The 24266-nt window shown below is 42.1% G+C and overlaps 3 protein-coding genes across 3 annotated transcripts; all 3 read right to left on the bottom strand.

Annotated features, from left to right (window-relative positions):
* Positions 1-2228: 2228 nt before the first annotated feature.
* LOC129335155 (interferon omega-1-like) lies at positions 2229-2810 on the bottom strand. The gene has a single exon (XM_054987603.1). It carries the CDS (start codon positions 2808-2810, stop codon positions 2229-2231), a length of 582 nt encoding a protein of 193 aa, XP_054843578.1.
* Positions 2811-9025: 6215 nt separating this feature from the next.
* LOC129335156 (interferon omega-1-like) lies at positions 9026-9499 on the bottom strand. Its single transcript, XM_054987604.1, has one exon. It carries the CDS (start codon positions 9497-9499, stop codon positions 9026-9028), a length of 474 nt encoding a protein of 157 aa, XP_054843579.1.
* A 12714-nt stretch (positions 9500-22213) lies between these two features.
* On the bottom strand, positions 22214-22804 carry LOC129335157 (interferon omega-1-like). The gene has a single exon (XM_054987605.1). It carries the CDS (start codon positions 22802-22804, stop codon positions 22214-22216), a length of 591 nt encoding a protein of 196 aa, XP_054843580.1.
* Between the last annotated feature and the right edge of the window lie 1462 nt (positions 22805-24266).

Below are 24266 nucleotides of genomic sequence, written 5' to 3' on the forward strand. Positions count from 1 at the left end.
CTTTCTCAAACATTAATCATAAACTCTTGATAAATGTACTGCATATTAAATTATACATTTAAGGAAGAAAAGCAATGTTTTCCAACTGGTCTATCTTTACAGAGCTCATTCAATGTTGATTTAACTGTCAACTAACTCTGTGATTCTGCCATAAAGGATTCGAGGGAATCTGGGGCAAGTTCTAGGTCACAGATTTGGCTTAGACTGATGGTGTTTCTTGTTCAGCCTTATCCTTGGCTCATATAAAATTAAAGTGGAACCTAGAACACATCCTATATTCTGTAGCATCTCCATGTTGCGAGGAAAAATGAACAGAGATGTCTTTCACGGAAGCTGATCCACCATTATTTTTCATTCAGGGGCCCATTCCAAAGATTCTAGTATTCCGCAAAACATCATTCTTCAGTTAGTTCAAATTTGTCAGTTTTGGGTAATATGCCTCACTGGCTTTACTTGCTGAGCCCCAAATATGGGTGGCACTTAACACTGTTTTGTCTTGTTGTTTCCAATAGATCAAATGCAATGGGTATTGCCGGACTACGCATCACATTCTACATCTTGAGGCAAAGTAGTTCAACGGTCATCCGTTCCATGAAAATGAGAGGAGTTGCAGAAAGTGGAGTTAATTGCCGGGGAATCTTTTGCTTTGACAGTGTCTTGGGATACTGAAGCATGTTTTCTTTGAGTCCTTGGTCTTCAGTGCAGGGCTTTATTGTAGTTTTGTATATTTGAAAATTATGTTTTACTGTTAACTTCATGACACAGTTTACTATCAGATGGCATACAGCAAGAAACAAGGGATGTTTCACGTTTTAGAAATGTGTTGCAGGAGGTAATAATGAATGAAAGATGAATGGTATGAGTGCTCTTTCTGAAGCTGTGGTTCAATTCTGCTGTTTTCATTGCAACACCAGGCATAACCACTACAAAAGAAAAGGAGAAGTGGTTCAGATTATATACTAATTTGATATTGGCTTTTCTTTTCCAGTAGGGGATAGTGGCTGGAATGACAAACTAGGATCTAGACAACCCATGGTCAATTGTCTGCTTTGCTATGAAATCTTGTTGGGTGATGTTGGGCCGGTCACATACTCTCAACCTAACCTACCTCACAGGGTTGTTGTGAGGAAAAAAAGGAAGAGAGGAAAATGTTGTAAGCTGCTCTGGGGAGAGTGGTGGGGTATAAGTGTAAAAAAAATTAAAAATCAACCATGGAACATATTTGAACTACCTGTTACTGAGGATTTTATTATAAGCACCACGGCAAGAATACACTCTTTTTAAAACAAACGTATCTTTCAACTGGCTTAATTAGAACTGAATTAATTTATTAGAAATGAGTTGATGAGGGTTTTGTATAGAAGTTGAGTATCTCTTTTGGCTTATGGATTGCCCCTTAAGAACTCCACACATGCAGCATGGGAAGGCTAAGTTTGTGTGATGGGATCTCATGTGGCTGAGAGCAGTGTATGAATGATGAAAACACATGCCTGAAACAGACTGAGAAGTATCTGATGAAGTGAACGGTGGCTCACAAAAGCTCATACCCTACCACTAATTTTGTTAGTCTTATAGGTGCTACTGGACTCTTGCTCTGTTCCACTGAAACAGACAGCGCATGATATTCTTTACATCATTTATAGTCATTTAGAGAGATTTCATTATCCTACGTGGCTGGAAAAACCAAAGCTCTTCCTCACCCACGTGGTTGCATTATTAACATGGAGAGTAAAGCAAAAAGGGATTATATCTGTGGCTACTTATGAATGGCAAGTATAATTTTGCCTAAAGTGAAATCTAAGGCCAGTTTAGAGATTCCATCCCAGGTGATACCTTCAAGGGCAACAAAAAGATTTTGTGAAGTGTTTTCTAACACGGTAGATTTTGTGGAGTTTTTCTACATAACATCATAGAGAACACACATGACATTAATGCAAGTTGAATTCTGGCCTGTCTCTGAGTGACATTTTCCTCTCTCCACCAAGTTTAGGATTAGTCACCATTGTGGACAAAGTAAGATCTCATACAAGATTTGTTGCAGAGTTTTGCTTACTCTAAAATTTCAAGGCAAATCTGGAACTATGACTCAAAGGAAACATCTTTAATATTATGGAAATGTCTTTGGGGGATGAAGAGACTGAAGTTTTTAATTACTATCTGTTTAAATTTGCTAACATTCTCTGTTCAGTTCAAAACAAAAGTATAACTTTAAAAAGTCACAGTACCTCTTAGTTTGGGATCCTGTTTGCGAGTCGGTCCACCAACAGGAGACATTGCTTGACTTCCATCTGGACAATTTCCCAGGCACACAGGCTGTGCTGCTTTTCTCTCAGGAAGTTATCGACACTTTGGAAGTATCGTTTCACTCTCAGCCTGGTAAGCTGGACGCTCTGACTTCTCGGAGACGGGATGCCATTCTCCATCTCTGCACTCAAACATGTTCGCAGATGCTGAATTTGCTGGTGAAGTCCAGTCTGGAGCACCGCCATGGAATTCTCATCCCAAGCTGTTTCAGTCAGGTTCTGGTTGAAGATCTGGACTATCTGTTGGAAGATTTCATGAATGGCCACCTTTGGATTCTCTTCTAGGGATGTTTGGATCTTCCTGAGAGTGTCTTGGGTGGCGATGAAGTCTCTCATGTCACTGAGGCATTGCAGAGGAAGGTTTGCTCTCATTTTGCTGTTCAGAAGTTCCAAGTTGTTCTTGTTAGTGGTTCTTAGCTGTAAGTCACAATTTTTAGAGTCTTGAGAGGAGATTTCAATGAAGAAGAACATCACTAGGCAAAAATGTAGACAGAGCTTTGCAATCATGGTGGTGCTGTGTGTGATTTGCTGCTCAAAAACTTTGAAACTGCTTGTTGGCCAAGGTGCCTTGAGTTCTGGTGCATTTTTGAATCTTTTTGTTGTATTTATATATTCATGGGTTGAAGTTTTCTTTTGCCTTTTTCAGTTTATTTAGATTTCCCCTTTCTTAAAATACTATACTTTCACTTTTCTCCTTCCATAGGAATGTGAGAATAATGCAAAACAAAAATGCTTTTCTGTGATGGTCTCAAAATTTTAGAAAACAGATTTTCTTATTTAAAACATAAATGCAAAGTCACATGAAAGTTCCATTTGTTAACACCGAAAATTGGAATCCTATTTCCTATCAACTCTGGATTTCTCAAAGTTCATCTTATCACAGTAAAACTATAGTTTTTTTGCGTGGTGTGACAGAAAGGCCCAGCTGACTTGTGAGCACTGATCAGTCTGGCCCTCTAGGCACCAGCGGCCATCCCGTGTCATGCCACTCTCCTAACCCTCGGAAGAGTTTCCTCTCCCTCTTTTATTACTACTTCCACCAACTGGACATTTTAAGAATTACCTGCTGAGAGGGCCCATGCTCCCAACTTCCGTTCCTTCGTTGTCATTCTAAGGCTCCTCCTAGGGCCTGGGTCTCCTGCTACCCAGTGACTGGTTACCTGGGGTCAGCTTGCTGCAGGTGCACATTCCCAGGTAATTAGTGGATTAGCACTGAACTGCCTCCCTTCTCCTGGCTCCTATTTTAAATGGAATAGTATAGAGAACAAATACCAGCATTCAAAATAATCAATTTATTAAAAGTAAAATGTCCACAAATGTGCTTTCTGTACAGCAATGAACTGTGCCAGCAAGACAAAGAAAGGTGTAAATATGCAGTTCCTCTGCCCCTTATTCTTCAGAAGGCCTGGCTGATCTTATTCTGAGGGAGGTTCTTTAAGCTTAGAAGTTGTAGAGTTCTAAAAGTTTCCCGTTGCTTTGGAGTCTTTCTCTAGCCAGCCATCCTTTTGTCTGCTCCACATGGCAATGGCGACCATCAGATGGTATTCAGATGTGAGAGTTCCTTGGCCCACATGCAGTCAGCCAAGCTGCACCCCTCTGCCTCTGTGACAAGGGATTTTATTTTCTTTGTTATCCACCCATTGTGGGACAAACATTCTTTTCCTGAAATCTCCAGAAAGATGCAGTCTAACCCCTCAATGCCTTTAAGTCTCTTCTGGGTCAAACTACATGTGCAGTTTTTAAAGAGTTGGGTCTAGATTGCCTAGACCCAACTTGAGTCTCCACATAGCAGCTGCGGAGAACTGCTGTTAAAAAATAAAGGCGAGGCCAAATGGCCTCAGAAAGCCACTACAGAGAGGAAAGAGCTCCTGTCTTCCCGCCCAGCCATTTTCCTGCCCGGGGGGGGGGAGGGGAAGAGTATTTCCCTGTTTTTACTGCTCCATGTACACAGAGTAGTCCACATGGAGCAACAAAAACAGAGACACTCCCTCTCAATATTTTGGAAAATGGCTTGAGTGGGGAGGCATTCTGAGGCCATTTTGGGCTCTCCTTTATTTTTTAACAGCCATTCCCCACACAGCTCCTGTGTGACTGTGTGGAACCCAAATTAGGTCTGGGGAACCTGAACCCAACTCTTTAAAAACCTGCATGTCTAGTTTGACCCTGTTCTGTGTTTCTTCTAGGGATCAGATTCCCAGTCAAGATGTGAGTTGGCCATTTCATTGTCTCTGGTTAGGAAGACAAAGCTTTGATGGCTGATATTTGACAAGGCTTGGTAGTAGTTGACTTCCCCCTTTCTGCCTGTTTTCATCTAGGAGACAGAAAACCCTTTAAAACTCAATGTAGAAGTTTTATCAAGCTCAAACTTCCAAAAAAAAAAAGGATTTCTCCGCAAGTAGTAAACCAATTAAACAGGCACAGAGTTCTCCCAGAGTTACAGCTGATTTTCAGGCCACAAAGATCTTTTCCTCTGGAGAAAAGGGCAGCTTTGGAGGAAGGACTCTATGGCATCCCACCTCTGCTGAGCTTCCTTTGCTCCCCAAACTCCACCCACCACAGGCACTGCCGCCAAATCTCCATGAATTTTTCAAGCTGGAGTGAGCAACCCTACACGAAGTTCTAGGCACCCCCCGCCAAGTTTCTGTGATTCATCATCATGGAGACAAGGGAGGAAATCTAGAACACCGCCATTCTCCTAGCTGCTATGCGCTGGGGCACGCCCACAAAGCTAGGAGTCAGCAGAGGAGCAAAGACAAGCTGTTTGTCAGATCGACTCCCTCCTATCTCCCCACAGCTCATGGACTGCCCGAGTCCTCACTGATATATCAGCCACACTGCTCATGGGGCCCCAGTGGGGAGGGCAAACCCTTCTTTTCCCCAAATCACTGGGGCTGGGAGTCTTCAAGAACGTTTGGTGCTGGCTGTGGCCTGTGGTTGAGCTCCATTTGTTCAAGCACTCATTACACTCTGGCAGTTCTCTCAAGAGGCAGAAGTAGAGACCAAGAGAGAAATCACTGGTGGGATGCAGAAGTAGTCTGGGTTTTCACAATAATTTTGAAGCGTTTGATCTCCCTCAATCCTCATGTCCTCTTAGAAGTGCCACTTGCCATCCTCTACTGTGATAGATTACCCATCGGTGACCTTTTGGTATGCCAGCACAATGCCTGTAAGTATCTGTCCTTGGAAGAAGTGGGCTTTTTGTTTCTGTCACGGTGGAACCCAGGTTCTTTGATAGAGCGATTGGTGGGACATAACTAAAGGCTGAGAACCACTGACCTAGAATGTATTCAATGTTGTCCTGCATCTTAGCAGGGGAAGACCAATAGTTGTACAGCAGTTATATCTTGGTAGCTGTATAGTGAAGTTCCACTGGACTAAAGGAAGCTTGTCTACCGCTACTGACTTTTTCACCGAGGAAATTATTTACTTAATTTATACCATGCCTTTCTCCTTCGTGGGGACCCAAAGAGGCTTAGATCATTTGCCTCATTTCCATTTTATCTTCACAACTACATTGTGAGGTATGTTAAACTATGAAAGTGTGACTGGCCCAAGGTCACCCACTGAGCTAGCATGGCAGAGTAAGGATTCAAACCTGGGTCTTCCAGATCCTAGACCGACACTCTAACCAGTACATCACACTAGCTGTCCAATTATGCCACGATTCTCTGAACTGTTAATCCTCATTTGTACATATTTGTCACTACCATGATTCTGTAAAAAACTACTTCAACAGAATTGTATAGGAGGACATTTTTATAAAGGTTATTGGGCTATATTACAATGGAATGGTTCAGGAGATGTTTCAAAGAAGGGAATAGATCTGTGGACTTAACTACTGTGCATGGTATGTGATGGGGAGGGAAGGCAACATGGTACAGTGCAATCTCGTCAGATCTTGGAAGCTAAATAGGGTTGGTACTTAGATGGAGGAACTTGCTGGGGCTTCTTGCTGGGGTTATCATAAATCAATTACAACTTGACAAGTAAGTACGTACATATGGTATGTTATCTGTTGCTGTATGCATTATCCTGTTCTCAATACACTGCATTTCTATTTATGTAATAACATTTACTGCTTGTTTAATATATCATTTCTACTATTTGTGCTTTGTTCAGATTTCTGCTTTTTTCAGATTTCTGCAAACCCAGTCTTATTACATTGCTTATTAGATGTCTCATTTTATTATTCTCATCGATTTATGTTGCATAATCCACCGTGAGTCTCAGTGAGAAAGGGGGACAGTAAATAATATAAACAAACAAACAGCATATAGTCTTTAATCACAAAGGACAGGAGATCCTTGAACTACTTTGGAACCATTGTTATAGATAAGATTAAACAGTAAAAGGTTTATGAATAGTCGAGCGACATACTTTATGAGTGTGGTCTTATGCATGTTTGGTCAGAAGCATTCAGAGGCTGGTAGCCTATGTCTTGAGAGGCACACTTGCTAGGAAAGTTCATGCTAGAACAGGACGAGGAATGAACATGCAAAGAATTTGAGAGGAGTTGCAGAAAGTGTGTGTGTGGGGGGGTAAGTATTGGAGAATCCTAGGCAATCTGATCATTCTCTCAAAGATGTTTTCTTTTTCTTTTTTTGTTTCTTGATTTTATGATTTCATTGTGGCACTGCATAATTGAAAACCACATCTAACAATTTTGGTGAAACACTCTGTCAACAGATGAAGTCAACTGCACAAATTTTACTTCCTAGAAACATCTCTCTGAGTCTGGAGAAAACAAAAGAAAGATGAATGATTTGGGTGCACTTTCCAAGTTGCAGTTTCTTTCAGCTGTTTTCATTGCCTCACGGACTGTAGAGAGAACAGTCCATCTTAATTTGGAACCAAATTTCCCTTTTAACCATTATTTCCAATAAGGAAATTCCGCATCACCGAACAGCATGGGTTTTATTACAGACTCCTCATACTGAATTGAATCAAATAACTGATTTCTGTAGAGTTCATTACTGACTGATGTGAAAAAATATTGTGTGTTGCAGCAATGAAATCTATTGCTACTTTCTGCTAGCAAAAACTATTGCTAGTTTTTGTTGTTGTTGTTGTTGTTATTTTCATTTACTGCCAGTGAGGTACCAACTGGAACATTCCAATATTGTCTAGCACCTGCATATTTCAAGGGAGATCAATTATTGTTGGCCTGCTGTCCCACCATTATCGCCACATTTTTTTTTATTGAGGAAAATAAGTTTTGATAAGTTTCCAAAGAATGCCATCTTTCAAAGATGTGTCATCTTTGAAGTGCATGCAAAATAGAGGTGGATCCTCAGATCACTTTTGATTGACTGCTGCCAACAGAACATGTATAATGTAGGCGGAGTACAATATTTGAGTTTTTGAGGTGCAGCCTGCCTTACAGTTCATGATAGAATCAGTGTAAGGAACATCAATTCAATGAAACCCGAGAGCAGCTGCAGATTGCAAAGGAAAATGTATTGGAGAAGTGCGTAGGTTGCATTATTGTTAGAGTCTCCTCAGTAGGTTTTCTTTTGTTGTTGCCGTTTGGTCTTTGATCTTCTATGTAAGGGTTTCAATGTAGTACTACAAAGCTGAAAATTACCTCTTTCTGTGTTTAAAGTACAACTTGAAACTGCAGCTATTTTGCTCACAAAAACAAGTCCGTGGAGAGAAAACAAGTGAAAAGACTTTTGATCTGAACTTTCTCTTCAAGTAATGGTTTCATTCAGCTGTTTTAATTGCATCACCGATTGCAAATAGACTTGAAAGGAAAAAGAGAACTAGTTAACTTTCCACATTTCTTTTGAAATAGATTTCTTTTTCATACGTTTGAGATGTTGAGATTTTTGCTACGATCTCCTAAGAAAATCACCTATACTTTGAAAAATCTAACTTTTAATGACAATGAGAACTACTCTTATTTGGCAAAACTCTATCACTGATTTATGTGACATAGTTAATGTTGCTTTGTATATATTATACAGTATATTTATGAAATCTATATGACGGATGCTTTTTTTATTTATAAATTGTCACTGAGTTGCCATTTACCTGAATCCTTATGGGGATTGCTTTTCTGTGAGGTAAACCCAAATTTGTCGCATTTATTCAGCTATGTGGGGAGTGAGACGATAATCATTGCATTGGCTGGAGAAACCTATACGGTCAGCCTTGCCAAGTATTTTCCTCATGTATGGGATCACATTGGGAAAAAGTTGCACTCACATATCAGTGATTGCATGTGAAGAGGAGTTACAATTTCAAAAGTGAGATTTGGTGCAAATTTGGGTTGAAATTGTGAAGAGGAGAAAAAAAACAAAATTTCTGAAGGTTTTCTACACACATCCCTACCATACATAGAAAATGAGCTGCTGTTGGGTGACATTTGCCTGTCACCATCCACGAATGTCTGTCTCTGAATGTGGGAACGGCAAAATAGCCCCCACTACTATAGACACAGGCAGTCATTCCTGGAATGGCGCCTGTCACAAACTTTTACTACTGGAAGAGCCAAGCTACAAGTGACGCCTTAAACAGGTTGGACACTTGTCAGCTTCCCTCAAGTTTTGATGGGAAATGCAGGCGTCCTGGTTTTACAGCTTGGCTCTCCATTACAGCTGCAAGACCAGGATGCCTACATTTCCCATCAAAACTTGAGGGAAGCTGACAAGTGTCCAACCTGTGTAAGGCGTCACTTGTAGCTTGGCTCTAAGATTTCAAGGCAACTCTTGTGATTTGTCTCAAAAGAGGCACAGGCTGTGCTGATTCATTCTCAGGAGGTCATTGATTCTTCGGAAGTATCTTTTCACTCTCAGCCGGATGAGCTGCATATTCAAACCCCTTGAAGACGGGATGCCATTCTCCATCTCTGCACTCAAGCATGTTTCCAGATGCTGAATTTTCTGGTGAAGCCCAGCCTGGAAGACAGCCATAGAATTCTCATCCCTGGCCGTTTCTCCTAGGTTTTGATTGAAGATCTGGATCATCTGCTGGAAAATTTCATGAATGGCCACCATTAGATTCTCCTCTAGGGACATTTGGAAGTCTTTGAAAATATTGTGGGTAGGCCTAAGCTTCCTTCCATCTTCTATACATTGCAAAGGAAGCCTCCTTCTCATTTTGCTCTTCAGTATTTCCAGGTTGTACTTGTTGGTGGTACATAGCTGTAAGCAAAGATTGTTACAGTCCTGAGACAAGATGTCCTTGAAGAGCATCACCAGGCAAACATGCAGCCAGCCTTTTGCAATCACAGAGGTGACAGTGGTCTATGCACTTTTGTGTATTGTGGAATGTGAACCCCAGACAAATTCTTCTGAAGTCGGGAGCATCTTTGAAGCAGTCCTTCGTGTTTAAATGTCCAGGGAGTCGTTTTGTTTTCTCCTTTTCAGTTCATAAGGATTTCCTTTTCCTTGAAATACCATATTTTCACTGTTATCTTTCCCATATAAATTTAAGACTTGCGTATAATAAAAATGCATTTCTTTTTGTACTTGAGAAATAACATGGCTTTACTTGACAATGATTTTTGTTAACAGTGAAAATTGGAGTGGCTTGGTGTGTCACCTCCAGACTTCCAAACTTCATCACATTGGATCAAAACCCTGCGCTCTTGGCGTCTCTCATGTTGAACAAATATTATTGACGGCTCAGTCTTAAGTTGCAGCATTTTAAAGTGATTTATATTTGTGAGTTCACTGTGCTGTTGGTTCCCAGTTCATCCCAGCGGTTTGCGCATGCACACATATCCATAAATTACCTACACTTCATGTTTGACAGTTGCAATTTTGCCCTTGCTCCAAACAAAAATATTCTGCTTTAGGTGATGTGAACTTGGAGCTTGATCTATGATTGACAACTCTCAGCACCACTTCTGCAGTTCTGAACAGGCGTGTATTAATAAAGAGAAAACCGGGGTCTCCCAGTAACACCCAGTCATTCGTTCTACATGGGGAAAGGTCTGAATCATGGCATTCAGTAGTTTTCCAAAGGAGCCTTTTGTGGGTGAGGAGACCAACTTCAAATAAGCAAACGTAGCTGCCTATTATCTAAGAGAGTAAAACCAGAGTAGGGAGTCAACTGATTCTGTCACTGAAGGCCATCAGCCCAAGCTGGGTTATCTGCATTGGCATTTTCTTCCTCTAATGAATAATTTTTATTTGCATGTTAGCTGCCCTAAAGTTGCAACTTCAATGAACTCAGTAGAAATGTAGTCTCTGAAATGTAAATACCAATTTCACTCCCTCCACAAAAGAGAGGTGAATAGTTCAAAACAAGGATAAGAAGACGGGGGAGACACCTGACTGGCTTCCTATTGAAAGACCATGAAAACTTAGACAGTGGAGCTTCAGTCTGAGATCCAAAAAACAAAGCACAATCAACATATTTTTTAAATTGACACCAACAAAAATTAAACAAAGTATTGTGCAAACTTTTAGATTCCCCAGAACTCTTCATGAGGCTGGAAGTAACACAATAAAAAGTACGGGGGGAGGAAGATGATTTTTAGGCCTTTTCTTGCCAGAGTTCCCATGGTTAATAGTAGTGAGCAAGAAGATACAAATTGGTGCCATTGGAGTCAGGTTGCACCTTAACTTCTGTGAGCATGAAAAAACAATATCTCTTTATTGAAATTCCAAAGCCAGCAATTACAGCAATAACAAAGATAAGAAAAGTCCTCAAAATCCAGCCTGATGAAGAGTTCTGGTGAGCTTGGAATCTTGCACACTGCTTTGTGGCATTGGTCTGTCCTAAAAAAAGGTGTTCCGTGGATCGTGCTTTGTTTTGGGATTTGACTTTGTAGCGGCGGGGTTGCAAACAACTTTTCTCTTCAGAGCCTGGAATTGGGCCTGGGGTTTGCTGAGTCCAATGCCCTAGGTGGCGAGATTTTGGGTGCAACCCTAAGGAGGTCTACTCAGAAGCAAGTTTCATTCTGTTCAATGGGCAACTCCCCCCCCCGCATGATTTTTAATTTTATTTTTAAAATTGTGCACAGATTAAGAACTTTCCCCCTGCCTTTGTATACAAAAAGTATGGATCTGTTTTTATCTGTTCAGCAATATGCTTTAGTTACACAACTGTAAATTTTAAAAAAATTCAGCATGTACAGAATTCTGCATAGAGATGCATCTGGAAAAGATGAAGGTGTACAGTGTGTTCTGCATTCCGTGTGTTTTTCCCCATGATTTTTGACAAAGCTCCAAAACTGAAATTAAACAGAATTTTAACAGATTTGGACGGTCAGGCAGTGGTCTTGCTTTTTGACTTGGGCTGTTGATTCAAGTCCCAGTCTGTTATATTTAGCTCTTTTTAGTTTGAACAATGACAATAGTCTACATTTGAAATTTAACATTTATGGGCATTATCATTATTTAAAATTATTTTTAAAGGAAATTTTTAGAAAAAGAGTAGAAATTTTGGCAGGCTGGTACATCCAGGCAAAAATTCAATCGGCTCTGGCAGGGCAACTCTCGGAACAGCCACCTCCCGCTTTTGAAGCTGCAAGCAAGTTTAAAGTGCACTGGAGGGGGCCGTGATGAAACGAGGAGCTGCTTATCAAAACAGTGGTCCACAACCCAAGAATCTTCCAGAGCTGTACTTTTAAAATATAAATAAACATTAATTTTGCATAAAGATTACATTAAATAACAAAAGCAATAAATAAAACGCACACCAACCAGTCATATCAACAATTGTCAAAATATAAATAAGTCTTCATAGTAACGTTATAGACTAAGTATAAGAAATGAAACAAAACTGTACTGCACATTTAAATTCATATAAAAATAATATGTCCTAACAAAATGCTTGTTCTTTATTTTTGACTTTTTGACTGGCATAACCTTTAATCATTCACATTAGACTTCATGCTACTACACTGCTTTAGAATAATGTTTAGCGATAATGTTTCTCCCATGTCTTAGAAACTGATACTTACATCAAGTTCTTCCCATGTAAAATGATATATCTAATAAAGCAATCATGTTAAAAACCCCTTTACCTTTTGAGACAACTTTCTTAGACTCATGTTTTTCCATGGATTACCTTTCCCCCGTGGTGCAGAGTGGTAAACTGCAGTACTGCAGCCCAAGCTCTGCTCATTACTCAAAATCAACTATCTGAAAATGTAATCGGATAGAGCACTGAAGCCATTCCTCTTTCATTTCCTTTTGTTACCCATTTCTAGAAAGCAAAATGTTTCCTGCTGTTTTGATACTAGTTTCCAGATTGCTTCACTGAACTGCAGATAGTAAGATGTAGTTTTTAATTGTGCAGTATGAAAATAAAGTCTTATGGGGGAAATATAAGACCATGAGGAGGAAAACAAACATATTTAAGAGACCTAAGGCAGTATTATTATTTATTTATTTCAGTTCACGACCAGCTTTAAACTAGTACAGTAGAGGTAGTATCAAGGCAGAAGATTCTACAAAACATTTTTCTCCACCTTCTGCAATTCCTCTTCGGTTTCATTGGATTCGTGTTCATTGCACTGATTCCAGCAAGAACTTTTTCGGCAACTGTGTACCTAAAAATGCAGTAGTGAAAGCACTTAGCCTTGTTATGCTTTGAGTTTATCGAAAACACTGACAAATGTGAACCAAGGAAGAATGATAGTTCAAGAAACCGTGGCATTCCTTGGAAGCTTCCTAGAGGGGTGCCTCAATTTTTTAAAAAAATCTGTAATAGTAGGCCAGCTTCCTCAGAAATGTGCAGATGTAGGAAATCACTGGATGTATTCTAGTTTGCCCTCTTGATTCATATAGGATGATGCCTTTTATGTCCTTCCTGGAATCTACTGCCATGTGTTTTTTGACAGAGGTAAAGGTAGTCCCCTGTGCAAGCACCGAGTCATTACTGACCCATGGGGGGGCATCACATCACGACATTTGCCGTTGCCTTCCCCAGTCATCTACACAGTCATTTTACTGACCTCGGAAGGATGGAAGGCTGAGTTAACCTCGAGACAGCTATCTGAACCCGGCTTCTGCCAGGATTGAGCTCAGGTCATGATGACTCGACTGGAAGGAAAAAGAGAAGTGGTTAAGATTCCATATTCACTTTGGAGTGGTTTTTCTTTTCAACTGTTTCACATATTTATTTGTTTTATTTTCATTTATAGACCACCTTTCTCACTGGGACTCAGGGCAAATTACATTACAACTATTCAGTCTATCAGTATGTTGTTTACATTCCTAGTAAATCAGTTATTCAGTCAATCAACAAGTGGATTACAAAATATGACCACGACAATTGGCTGTAACAACCAAGATGGAAAGGGGAATAAGTGGGACAAAGGGTTGGAAAGCTGTTGGAAGTCAACAAAAAGGGGGGGGGAAAGGGAGGGGGTTAGAGATGAAAAAATTGGGGAAAATTGAATGTAAATGTGGAAATAATGGATTCTAACCCAATAAAAATTTTTCAAAAAAAAAAAGAGAAGCCAATGGAGTGACTGCAAAATGGGAGTGATATGCATCCTCCATCTAGCTTCTGTAAGTAAACAAGCTGCTGTGTTCTACACCAACTGAAGTCTCTGGATTCTGAAGTCTCTGAGAGCCAGTTTGGTGTAGTGGTTAAGAGCGCAGGACTCTAATCTGGAGAGCCGGGTTTGATTCCCTATTCTTCCGCTTGAAGCCAGCTGGGTGAACTTGGGCTTGTCACAGTTCTCTGGAGCTCTCTCAGCCCCACCCACCTCACAGGGTGTTTGTTGTGGGGATAATAATGACATGCTTTGTAAACCACTCTGAGTGGGCATTAAGTTGTCCTGAAGGGCGGTATATAAATCGAATGTTGTTGTTGTTGTTGTGGATTGACTTTGAGGGGAGACCTATGTAGAGTACATTACAATAGTCTAGTCTTGATGTTACTATGGCAGGAATCCAGGTGTCCAGATTGGCCATGTCAAGGTAGGGGGCCATCTTCCAGGCTAGTCTGAATTGGAAAAGGCCTTTTTTGCAGTTGCATTTACCTGCTTCTCAAGCAGCAGTGCTGAGTCTAGCATAACCTCTAGGCTCTTATGTGGTTCAGCCAGGGTCAACTGAACCCCATCAAAGGTCACAAGCACAATGTCCTTCAAAATCTCTGCTTTGCCAATCGGCATCATCTCTGTCTTGTATGGGTTCAGTTTCAATTTTTTTGCTTTCAGTCAATTGACAACAGCCAGGGCCGGCGCGCCCATGGAGGCCAGGTAGGCGGTGGCTTCGGGCGCGTGGGCACTGGAGGGGCGCTGGAGGGGGTGTTGGGGGTGGAGGCGCGCGCAGCGAAGCTGGCATGATTGGGCTGCCTGCAGCTACTGCTGCAGCCAGCCAGCCAGCCCCTTGCTGCCGTCGCCGCCGCCATACACCCCAGCCGGGCACAGCCTCTGTGCACCGCTCGAGCAGAGGCTCGCGGCTTCTGCGCCCAGCTGGGGCGCGCGGCGGTGGTGGCACGGAGCTGGCTGGCTGGCTGCAGCAGCAGCTGTAGCCAGCCCACGCCAGCTCCACTGCATGCTCCTCCGCCCCAGCCGGGCGCAGAAGCCGTGAGCTGCTGCTGGGGTGGCGCATGGAGCAGCCTCCGTGCGCCTCCCCAGCCCCGGCTCACAGCTTCTGCGCTCGGCTGGGGCATGTGGCGGCGGCAGCACGGGGCTGCCTGGCTGGCTGCAGCTACTGCTGCAGCCAGCCACCTCAGCTCCGCTGCGCACTCCTCCACCCCAGCCGAGTGCAGAACCTGTGAGCTGCTGCTGGGGCGGTGCACGGAGCAGCCTCCGTGCGCCACTCCAGCAGCAGCCTGCAGCTTCTGCACTCGGCGGTCCACGCACTGCCCAGCCCCCCTGCGGCGCGTGATGACGTCTGCGATGATGTCATCATGCCACGCGGAGGCGCATGCGTACGCCGCCGCAGGCGCTAAAACCTCTGGCACCAGCCCTGACAACAGCTGTCAAGCAGCGACTCAGTATCTCTACTGCATCACATGGGATTTGGATAATGAGATATAGATTTGGGATATGCATATTGATGGCATCCAATTCCATATCTACAAAGAGTTCTCCTAAAGGCTTTCTATAGATGATGAATAACATGGTGGATAAGATTGTGCCTTGTGGAACCCCACAAGATAATTCCCAATTTAAGGATAGTTGGTCTCCAATAGCAGCCCTTTGAGTCTGCCCCATGAGGAACAATTTAAACCAGCCCAAGGCACATCCACTGGTACCTACGTATCACTCCACATGCCTCAGCAGGATGGTGTGGTCTACTGGGTTAAAGATGGAGGATAGATCTAGGAGAAGCAACAATGAAGCATGGCCGTTGTCTACATTTAGGCAGAGGTCATCAACTGGAGCCACTAGGGTTGTTTCCATCCCATAGCCTGGCCTGATACCAGAGTTGTCCAAAAGGCCTGAAGTTGGTTAGCTCCCACTCTCATTCACTTTGCCCAGAAAGGGCAGATGGGACACTGGGTGATGATAACTGGCTACATCATTTTTGCCTAAGGATGGGTTTGTAAGAAGTAGGAAGATGACTACCTCTTTGAGAAGTTGAAGAAGGTGCTGTGAGTTAGTGACTGATTTAAGATGGATGTCAAGGGATATTCAAGCCCATTTAATGATAAAATGCTAAAAGGTTTGTTAGACTCTACATAAAAATAAGAAAATTACACTATTATTTTTCACAATGCTTTTGGTTTGCATCATCTTGTAAAAATGTATTCATGATTTATATGAAAGACTATACTGTAGTGGCTGAACCATCCAAATCAGGATTGCACTGTTGGGCTGGTTCGTAAAGTCATGCGTTCACTTGAGTGCTCAGTACTGGATGATTGGCAATGGAATTTGTAAACATACTTTGTGTGGGGTTGGAAGGAGGATATTCAAACCAGTCTTGAGGTAATCCAAAATCAATTTTTGAGGCGGATTTTGGCTTTACCCAAAGGCGCTCCGGCCGCCCTGATGAGGGCCGAAACAGGATTCCCCTGTTTCGTGGGTACACCTTGCAGTTTTAAAGTACTGGAAAAGGATCAGATTTTCCAGTTCTGACTCCCTAAGCTGCCAATCAGCAAATTTATTACTATCTAAAGACCCCACACGACCTGGCTTTCTTTTCACCATTTGCCAAAGGTACACCATCCCTGACGACCTGTTAGGGGTCTCAGCCAACAATTTCCCACTTAGGGAGTGGATTTACAAGTCAGATGCAGTGATGGACCAGCTATCAATATTAAAATCCAAGGCAGCTCCTTGGTATAAATTAATTAAATTTGATCACTTAAGATCCACCTACCTAGCCAGCATTTCTCATTATAACCTCAGAGTGTCTTTCACCGCTCTGCGCTTTCAGACGATGCAATCAGCTCTTTCGGCAGGGCATTATTCTCGCATCCCTATGGAACACCACAGCTGTATTTGTGGATCATCTACAGTGGAGAACCTTCCCCACTACCTGCTTTACTGTCCATTATACAGTGTGCCCAGAGCTAAATTCTTGGCCAGTATCCTGCCAGCCACAAACACATATTCCGAAATCGAGAAGATTGTGTTCTTGTTATCAGATGCAGATAATCACGTCTCTTACCGAGTCTCTCAGTTTGCACTAGCAGCCAAGAAGATAAGATCTAAGGTGGTACTGAATGAGGCTGTTTCGTGACTCCTGGGATAGTTTGATATACTGTACTGTTTTAATTAATTTTAATTAATCTTTTTACATTGTGATACTAGAATTTAACTGTTTATTAGTTGATGTGATGTTTGGAAACTTTGTGACGGCCTATGGCTATAAACAATAAACTCTCTCTGCCTCTACTTTGCTGAAAAGCACATGAGCAGAAATGAATGTGGTGGGGTGATATATCCATAGATAAGACATGGGTTATGATGTGGCCACCGTGGGAATTACTGTATGGAGTAGCTGCCACAATGCTGGGCATTGGACAGAATTGGAGCATAGTGGAGCGGAGATACAAGGGACGTGCCCCTTTTTTGCAGTATACAGAATGGGAATCTGCACATCTCCCCTGTGGAGGGAGCTCTAACTACAGGCCAAGCTACACATGACGAATGACACTTGAATGGCAAGTGGATTGAGTGGAGGGCAAGTGAACAGGGAGAAATACATTTGCCATTCAAGTGTCATTCGTCATGTGTAGCTTGGCCCTACATCTGGTTTGAGCTCTAACTACACCCGAAGCATTTCATTGCAGACGAAGGGTGGAATTCCCTCTTCAGATCTTAAAGGTAAAGGTAGTCTCCTGTGCAAGCACCGAGTCATTAGTGACCCATGGGGGGGGGCGTCGCATCACGATGTTTTCTTGGCAGACTTTTGTTATGGGGTGGTTTACCATTGCCTTCCCCAGTCATCTACACTTTACCCCCGGGAAACTGGGTACTCATTTTACCGACCTCAGAAGGATGGAAGGCTGAGTCAACCTTGAGCAGGCTACCTGAACCCCGACTTCCACCAGGATCGAACTCAGGTCGTGATGTGAGCAGAGCTTGGGTTGCAGTACGGCAGCTTATCACTCTGTGCCACGGGGCTCTTACTTCAGATTTTACAAGGGCCAAAAGATAATCCGCAAAACAATTGTGCTTCTTCTCCCCATAACGTGCTCTGCCACCTCGGATTGCAGATTGTCAGTGAAGCCCTAAACAAAGTTAATGGAAGTTAATGGGCTTAGAGGGTGTAGCTTTCCTTAAAATTGCACTTGTGCTTCAGTTTGTTCAAGTTAGCAAAATAATTGGAAGCATCCATGTCACCTGGAGTTGCAGTTCTTTATTAGAAGTAACAATTTCAATTTTCCATCAGTGAAAAGTATAACAGCAAATAACATTAAATAAATAATGCCGAAGGCAATTCAATAAATACAAACATTTAAGGAAAACTCAGTTGTAGTTCCCAAAATATAAATAACATTTACACAGTGTTGCAAGAGTATAAATATTAAAAAGTGACATAAAACTATAGTGCAATTCCATCTTTACAGTTCATTAAAGAATAATTTGCTTGTACTTCATCACAGCTTTTCCACTGAGAAGTGCTGCTGCTATAGATCGTTGGGAAATTTTCATCTAACTATGACTTGCCCTAGATCTGGAAGTCTTCACTGGCACGAATCATTTCCCGACAACTAATGAATCATCTGCGTTTGTAGGACATACTCACTTTGTCTCCTATACTATTGCTGATCAACAGGAACCAAATTTTAGGGGGCACAGAAAGATGCAACAGCCAGGACAAGTGAAAAATTCCCATTGAGTGAGGTGTGCAGATCGTTAAATATAAACCATAGGGTTACATGCTTTCGGCATCTTGTAGTACTAGCAGACAACAATTATGTTGGACTCAGTGAGTGGAACATTCATCCAATTCCATTTGGAGTTAGTTGGTGTGTGTAAAGGCATAACCAACTTATAGCCAGTGCCTTCTTCTGCAGAGTCTTCCTTGGTGGTTGCCCATCCAAGTACCGATCCTGTGTAACTTCCAAGATTTGACAAGATAATAATAATAATAATAACAACATGGGGTTATATCATGCTGCCTTTCCTCCCAGGGTTACTTTAGAACATAGGGTTAAAAATATCAGAGACATTTTATGATCTCTTGGGTCTCTCAAGTATTTTTCTTTTCTTTGAGCATTTGTCATCTTAATTTTAACTCAGTAAAACAAAGTCAGTAACCAGAAACAGGTCTGTTTTGCTTTCTAGAAACATGCTACTGGACGTATCAAATGAAAAATGAATGATTTGGGTGCTCCATCGAAGCTGCAGTGTCTTTCAGCTGTTTTCATTGCATCGCTGACGGCAGATTACGCTGCGGGAGGAAGAGAAGTGGTTAAAATTCTGTATTAGTTTTCCTTTTCAGGCATTATTTCAAGTACAGAACATTTTGAACCATCAAATATTGATGGTTTTGTTCAGGGGTTATTTTGTAGAAAAAGAGCTGGAGGGACTCATTAGCATAACTCATTAGCATGACTCATTAGCATATGCCACACCCCTTGCCATCACCGGAAGTGTGTCATTGGCATAACTGATTTGCGTGTGCCACACCCCCTGACATCACCAATCCTGGCTGTTTTGGACCCAATCCTGGCCATTCAGGGCCAAAATTGGGCCCAAAATGGCAAAAAGGGGCTGAAAATGGCCGAAAAGAGGCCCAAAATGGTCAGGATCGGGCCGCTGCTGAGAGCGGAGAGTGATCTACCACCCGTCAGATTCCCAATCCGGGCTTTTTCTGCTCCAATCCAGGATGAAATGGGCCCAAAATGGCCGAGAGTCAGGTGGGCGGGGCCACCTGACATATGACCTCTTTGGGGAACTTCCGGAACTGCGTTCTTGCACATTCCCCCTTGAAATGAGCCCTGGTTTTGTTACAGGTTTCTCACAGGATGTAGCAAATTGAATTATTCTACACATTTTTTTAAAAAAACCCAGCTTGAATAACTGATTTAGTAGGACATCATATATGTCAAGTCACAATTGACTTAGAGCAATCCTGTAGGGTTTTGAAGGCAAGAGACATTCAGGGGTGGTTTGCCATTGCCTGACTCTGCATAGAAAGCCCGGCATTCCTTGGTGGAATCCCATCCAAATACTGACCAGGGCCAACTCTACTTAGCTTCTGAAATCTGATGAGCTCGGCCTACCTGTACTATCCAGTTCAGGGCATGCATACCTTTACATACAATCACACACAGAGAGAGACACAAATCAAGGCATAAATATATCAAGGCTCTGTCTTTGTCCATCTGTAGCATGCATAACTCCTCAGGAATTGAAACTGGGAGTCTCAGAACTGTCCACCAGTTTCAGGAGGATCATGGGAGTTGCAGTGCCAAATGTGGAAGGAAGCAGAACGTCCTGGCCATGCAGTCCCTGGAAACCTCCCCCTCCCTCACTATTTGCATCGGAAGCCATGGTTGTCCCTGGCAGGCATAACTCATCCAAATATAAAGCTGGGTGCCTCAAAATTGGCCAGTCGCTTCATAATGATGGAGGGAGATGCAATGCTCAAAACAAAGGAATTGGAGCATCCTGACCCAGGTTATCACCAGAAGGCCTCCCCTTGTTTGCAATGGAAGCTAAAGCTGTCTGTGGCAGCCATAACTCACTTGAAAATAAAGATATGAACCCCAAAAACAGCCCCTTGCTTCAGGATGTTCATGGGAATTTCAGTGCCAAACATGGATGGAATTGAAACAACCTGGTCCACATAATCTCCAGAAATCCTCACCCCCGCTTTTTTGCATTGTAACCCTTGGCTGTCTCTAGCAAGCGTGATTCAACTGAAAATAAAGCTCAGAGCTTCAAAACTTGCCTCTAGATTCAGAATGATGATGGGAGTTGCAGTGCTCAAAACAAAGGGAACTGCAACATGCTTGTATGGGTCACTGAGACCACCCCCTTCCACTGGAAGCTGAGGAGGTATTCTGCATGTGGCTGGCATATCCTCAGAAGCATGAAGTCTTCAAATTGGCCACTAGCAGTGCCAAAAAATGAAGGGAATCTAACCATCCTGGCACAGATTAGCTCCACAACGCCCCTCTGCTATTTGCAACGGAAGCAAAGGTTTACTCACAAGAAGCCAGGCACTTTCAGGCAGCACAGACAGGGACGCTGGAAAATATTCCCTTTCTGACAAAACAGGGGGGGGGGGGGTTAACAACTTCCCTGACCTACCAGAGTCTCTGTGTTGTAGTGCTTAGAATGTTGGACTAGGATCAAAAAGATCCAGGTTCAGATCCCTGCTACGCCACTGAAAGTTGCTGGTAAACAGTTCTTTTTTTAAATTAATTTTGGAGGAATTAGGTCAATACCTGCTCCCTTTCCTGGCTTCAGAGTTTGAATAAGATTCCTTGCTTCTGTAGCCCCAACTGGTGGCCAGTTTATTAAGTTTTCCGTATTACCAGGGTCAAGTTCTTCCAGTTCATTGCTGACATACATTTCCTTAAAACATTTCTCCCAATCTTCAGGTAATATAGGACTACCTGTATACTTGGAAGGCCCATTAGAGCAATCAGATACAAGTTGCCAAAATAAAGAGGTGTTCTTAAGCTTAACTGCCTGTCTTAGAGTTGCTGGTAGATTTGGGCCGCTCACACATGCTTAGCCAGACCTCCTTCACAGGGTTCTTGTGAGGATAAAGTAGAAGAGAGGAGAGGTGCTTTGGGTCCTCACTTGCTATAAAGGTGGGGGTATGACATTCGTTATAATGCTAATTTTGGCTACAATTCGCCACTGTTGCTGTTGCTTCATCCAGTGCCGCACCTCTTTGGTAGGAGGCAGAACCACTTATTCAGTATTCAAACTACTGTTATGTATGATGAGCACAGGGTGCTATGGCGTTGGTGAGCAGAGCAAGCAGGAGTGGAGCCTTTGAATGTGCTTAGATGGGAAAGGTCGATGCAGTCTGACCTGTAAATGTAGTGGTGTCATTCACAACGGGCACTGGATTACTCCAAAGAAAATACAGGCATCTATAGCTCTATGGAAAGAGTGGTGAAATGTCACTTCAGCGACACTTCAAGCTGAATCTGGAGATTTTGGCTCAACTGAAGCATTTAAGGAGAGAAAATTGACTAACAAAAATGTTAGGGAGGTGCTTGCTCCAGATCACGCTAAGGTCAGTATTGGTTGCTCATGCTATGAGTGACTCTTGCCTCTGTGAGTAATAGTAGCACTGATCATTGTGTTCTCCACTGGAAGATCACTGGACACAGAGTAAAGATGCTTGGGACAGATTTGCCACTGAGATTTTCCTATTATGAAATTTTACAGCAAATCTTCCCATTTGAGTTGAAAGAAATATTTGATGAATTTGAGGAAGCACAACGAGTGAAATATTAATAAAATGTCTTAGGGAGCAGAAGCCACCTCCTTAATAGGTATACATAAAATTGGCTTGTTTGGGAGGGGGGTGGCAAATCAAAAGTATTCCTTTAAAAAGTCACAGTACCTCTTAGTTTGGGATCCTGTTTGCGAGTCGGTCCACCAACAGGAGACATTGCTTGACTTCCATCTGGACAATTTCCCAGGCACACAGGCTGTGCTGCTTTTCTCTCAGGAAGTTATCGACACTTTGGAAGTATCGTTTCACTCTCAGCCTGGTAAGCTGGACGTTCTGACTTCTCGGAGACGGGATGCCATTCTCCATCTCTGCACTCAAACATGTTCGCAGATGCTGAATTTGCTGGTGAAGTCCAGTCTGGAGCACCGTCATGGAATTCTCATCCCAAGCTGTTTCAGTCAGGTTCTGGTTGAAGATCTGGACTATCTGTTGGAAGATTTCATGAATGGCCACCTTTGGATTCTCTTCTAGGGATGTTTGGATCTTCCTGAGAGTGTCTTGGGTGGCGATGAAGTCTCTCATGTCACTGAGGCATTGCAGAGGAAGGTTTGTTCTCATTTTGTTCTTCAGAAGTTCCAGGTTGTTCTTGTTGATGGCGCTTAGCTGTAAGCGAAGGTTGGTACATCTCTGTAATGAGACTTCACCAAAGAAGAGTATCACTAAGCATATACACAGCCGTTGTTTCCCCATTATGATGTTCATGGTGGTCTGTGTACTTCGCTAGAGTATACAATGTGTGTCTTGGACAACGACTTCTGGAGTTTGGTGCATCTTTGAAACATGTCTTTGCTTTTAAGTACCCAGGGATGAAATTTTTCGTTTACCCCTTTCAGTTCATCAAGATTTCCCCTTTCTTAAAATACTTTACTTTCACTTTTCTCCTTTCCGTATGAATTTAAGAATCACGTAGAGTAAAATGCTATCTTGACTGTGGAATTAGTATTTGAAGAAGTGGTTTTTATTTGTGGTTTTTGTATTGAACAAAACTGTAATTGGAATGAATGATTTTTGTTGGAAGTGAAAATCAGAGTCTCACTTGCTATATCAACTCTGGGCTTATCAAAAGATAGCTCTTAAGATCAAAATTATAAACTGTTGCTATTTCTGAGTTAGTACAAAATGAAGCAACCTCTAGAATTATTCAGATTTACTCTCAAAGGGACTACATGCTCATATAAAGTGCTCTGATACATAGAAATAAATATGAATTTCTAGAAAAATAGAGATATGTAAATTCATGAACAGCATCCATTCATAAATACACCAGTAACATCCATTCATAAGTACATATATAAACAATGATACACTCAACATAGAATTGTAAACCCAACTGCAAATATTTGTATCCTAAATATAACAGTCCTTAGAACTCTTAACAATCCAGTCAGGAAGAAAAGCTCCACGGAAGACTTAACTAAACTGGTACGAGATAATAATGAAATGATAATGTTGATACGTCTGTTCTTTCCTTCTTCAGGTAGCAGCGTGGATAGAAAGGTGCCGAGAGCCCAAGCCCATCTGTGCCCTGCCCAAACTGGGGCTGGCTCGTGTTCTCAGTTTTCGTCAATCGACTTCCTCAGGGGCAAGGAACTGATCCACACTTACAAATTTATATCATTCCTAATCTGACAAATTTATATCATTCCTATATAATTCCTAATCCTCATTCCTAATTCCTAGTCGACTCAGGTTAGTCAACCAAGGTATCACGTGACGCTGCTCCTCAGTCAGGAATGAGTTAGTCAGATTAATCACCAGCACCTATGGGATAAATTAAGAAATCTGAATATTGATAGTAAGCTATTGGATCAAATTAAAGCTCTTTATACTAATACTACTCTTAAGGTTAGATTAGGTATTTATGGTCAATAGTCCAACCCAGTTGTAACTTTGAAAGGTGTGCCAGGGTTGTATTTGGCCCCTTTGCTTTTCAACCTATATATAAACGATATGGCTGAATATTTGTCAGGAACACTATTTTTTCCACTTAGGAATGGAGGGAAGGCCATCGCAGTACTTCATGATACATTACTTATATTCCATATACAAGTTGGGTTAGAAGGCCTTTAAAACAGTTTAGTTCTTACTGTAGAAATAATTTACTAAATGTAAACTATGATAAAACAAATACTATAGTTTTTAGTAGAAGAACCCACCATATGAG

This window comes from Eublepharis macularius, chromosome 8 (genome assembly GCF_028583425.1).
Source record: "Eublepharis macularius isolate TG4126 chromosome 8, MPM_Emac_v1.0, whole genome shotgun sequence".
NCBI lineage: Eukaryota > Metazoa > Chordata > Lepidosauria > Squamata > Eublepharidae > Eublepharis > Eublepharis macularius.

Coding starts and splice junctions, on each gene's coding strand:
- LOC129335155 (XM_054987603.1), bottom strand. CDS start 2,810: ATGATTGCAAAGCTCTGTCTACATTTTTGCCTAGTGATGTTCTTCTTC.
- LOC129335156 (XM_054987604.1), bottom strand. CDS start 9,499: ATGCTCTTCAAGGACATCTTGTCTCAGGACTGTAACAATCTTTGCTTA.
- LOC129335157 (XM_054987605.1), bottom strand. CDS start 22,804: ATGAACATCATAATGGGGAAACAACGGCTGTGTATATGCTTAGTGATA.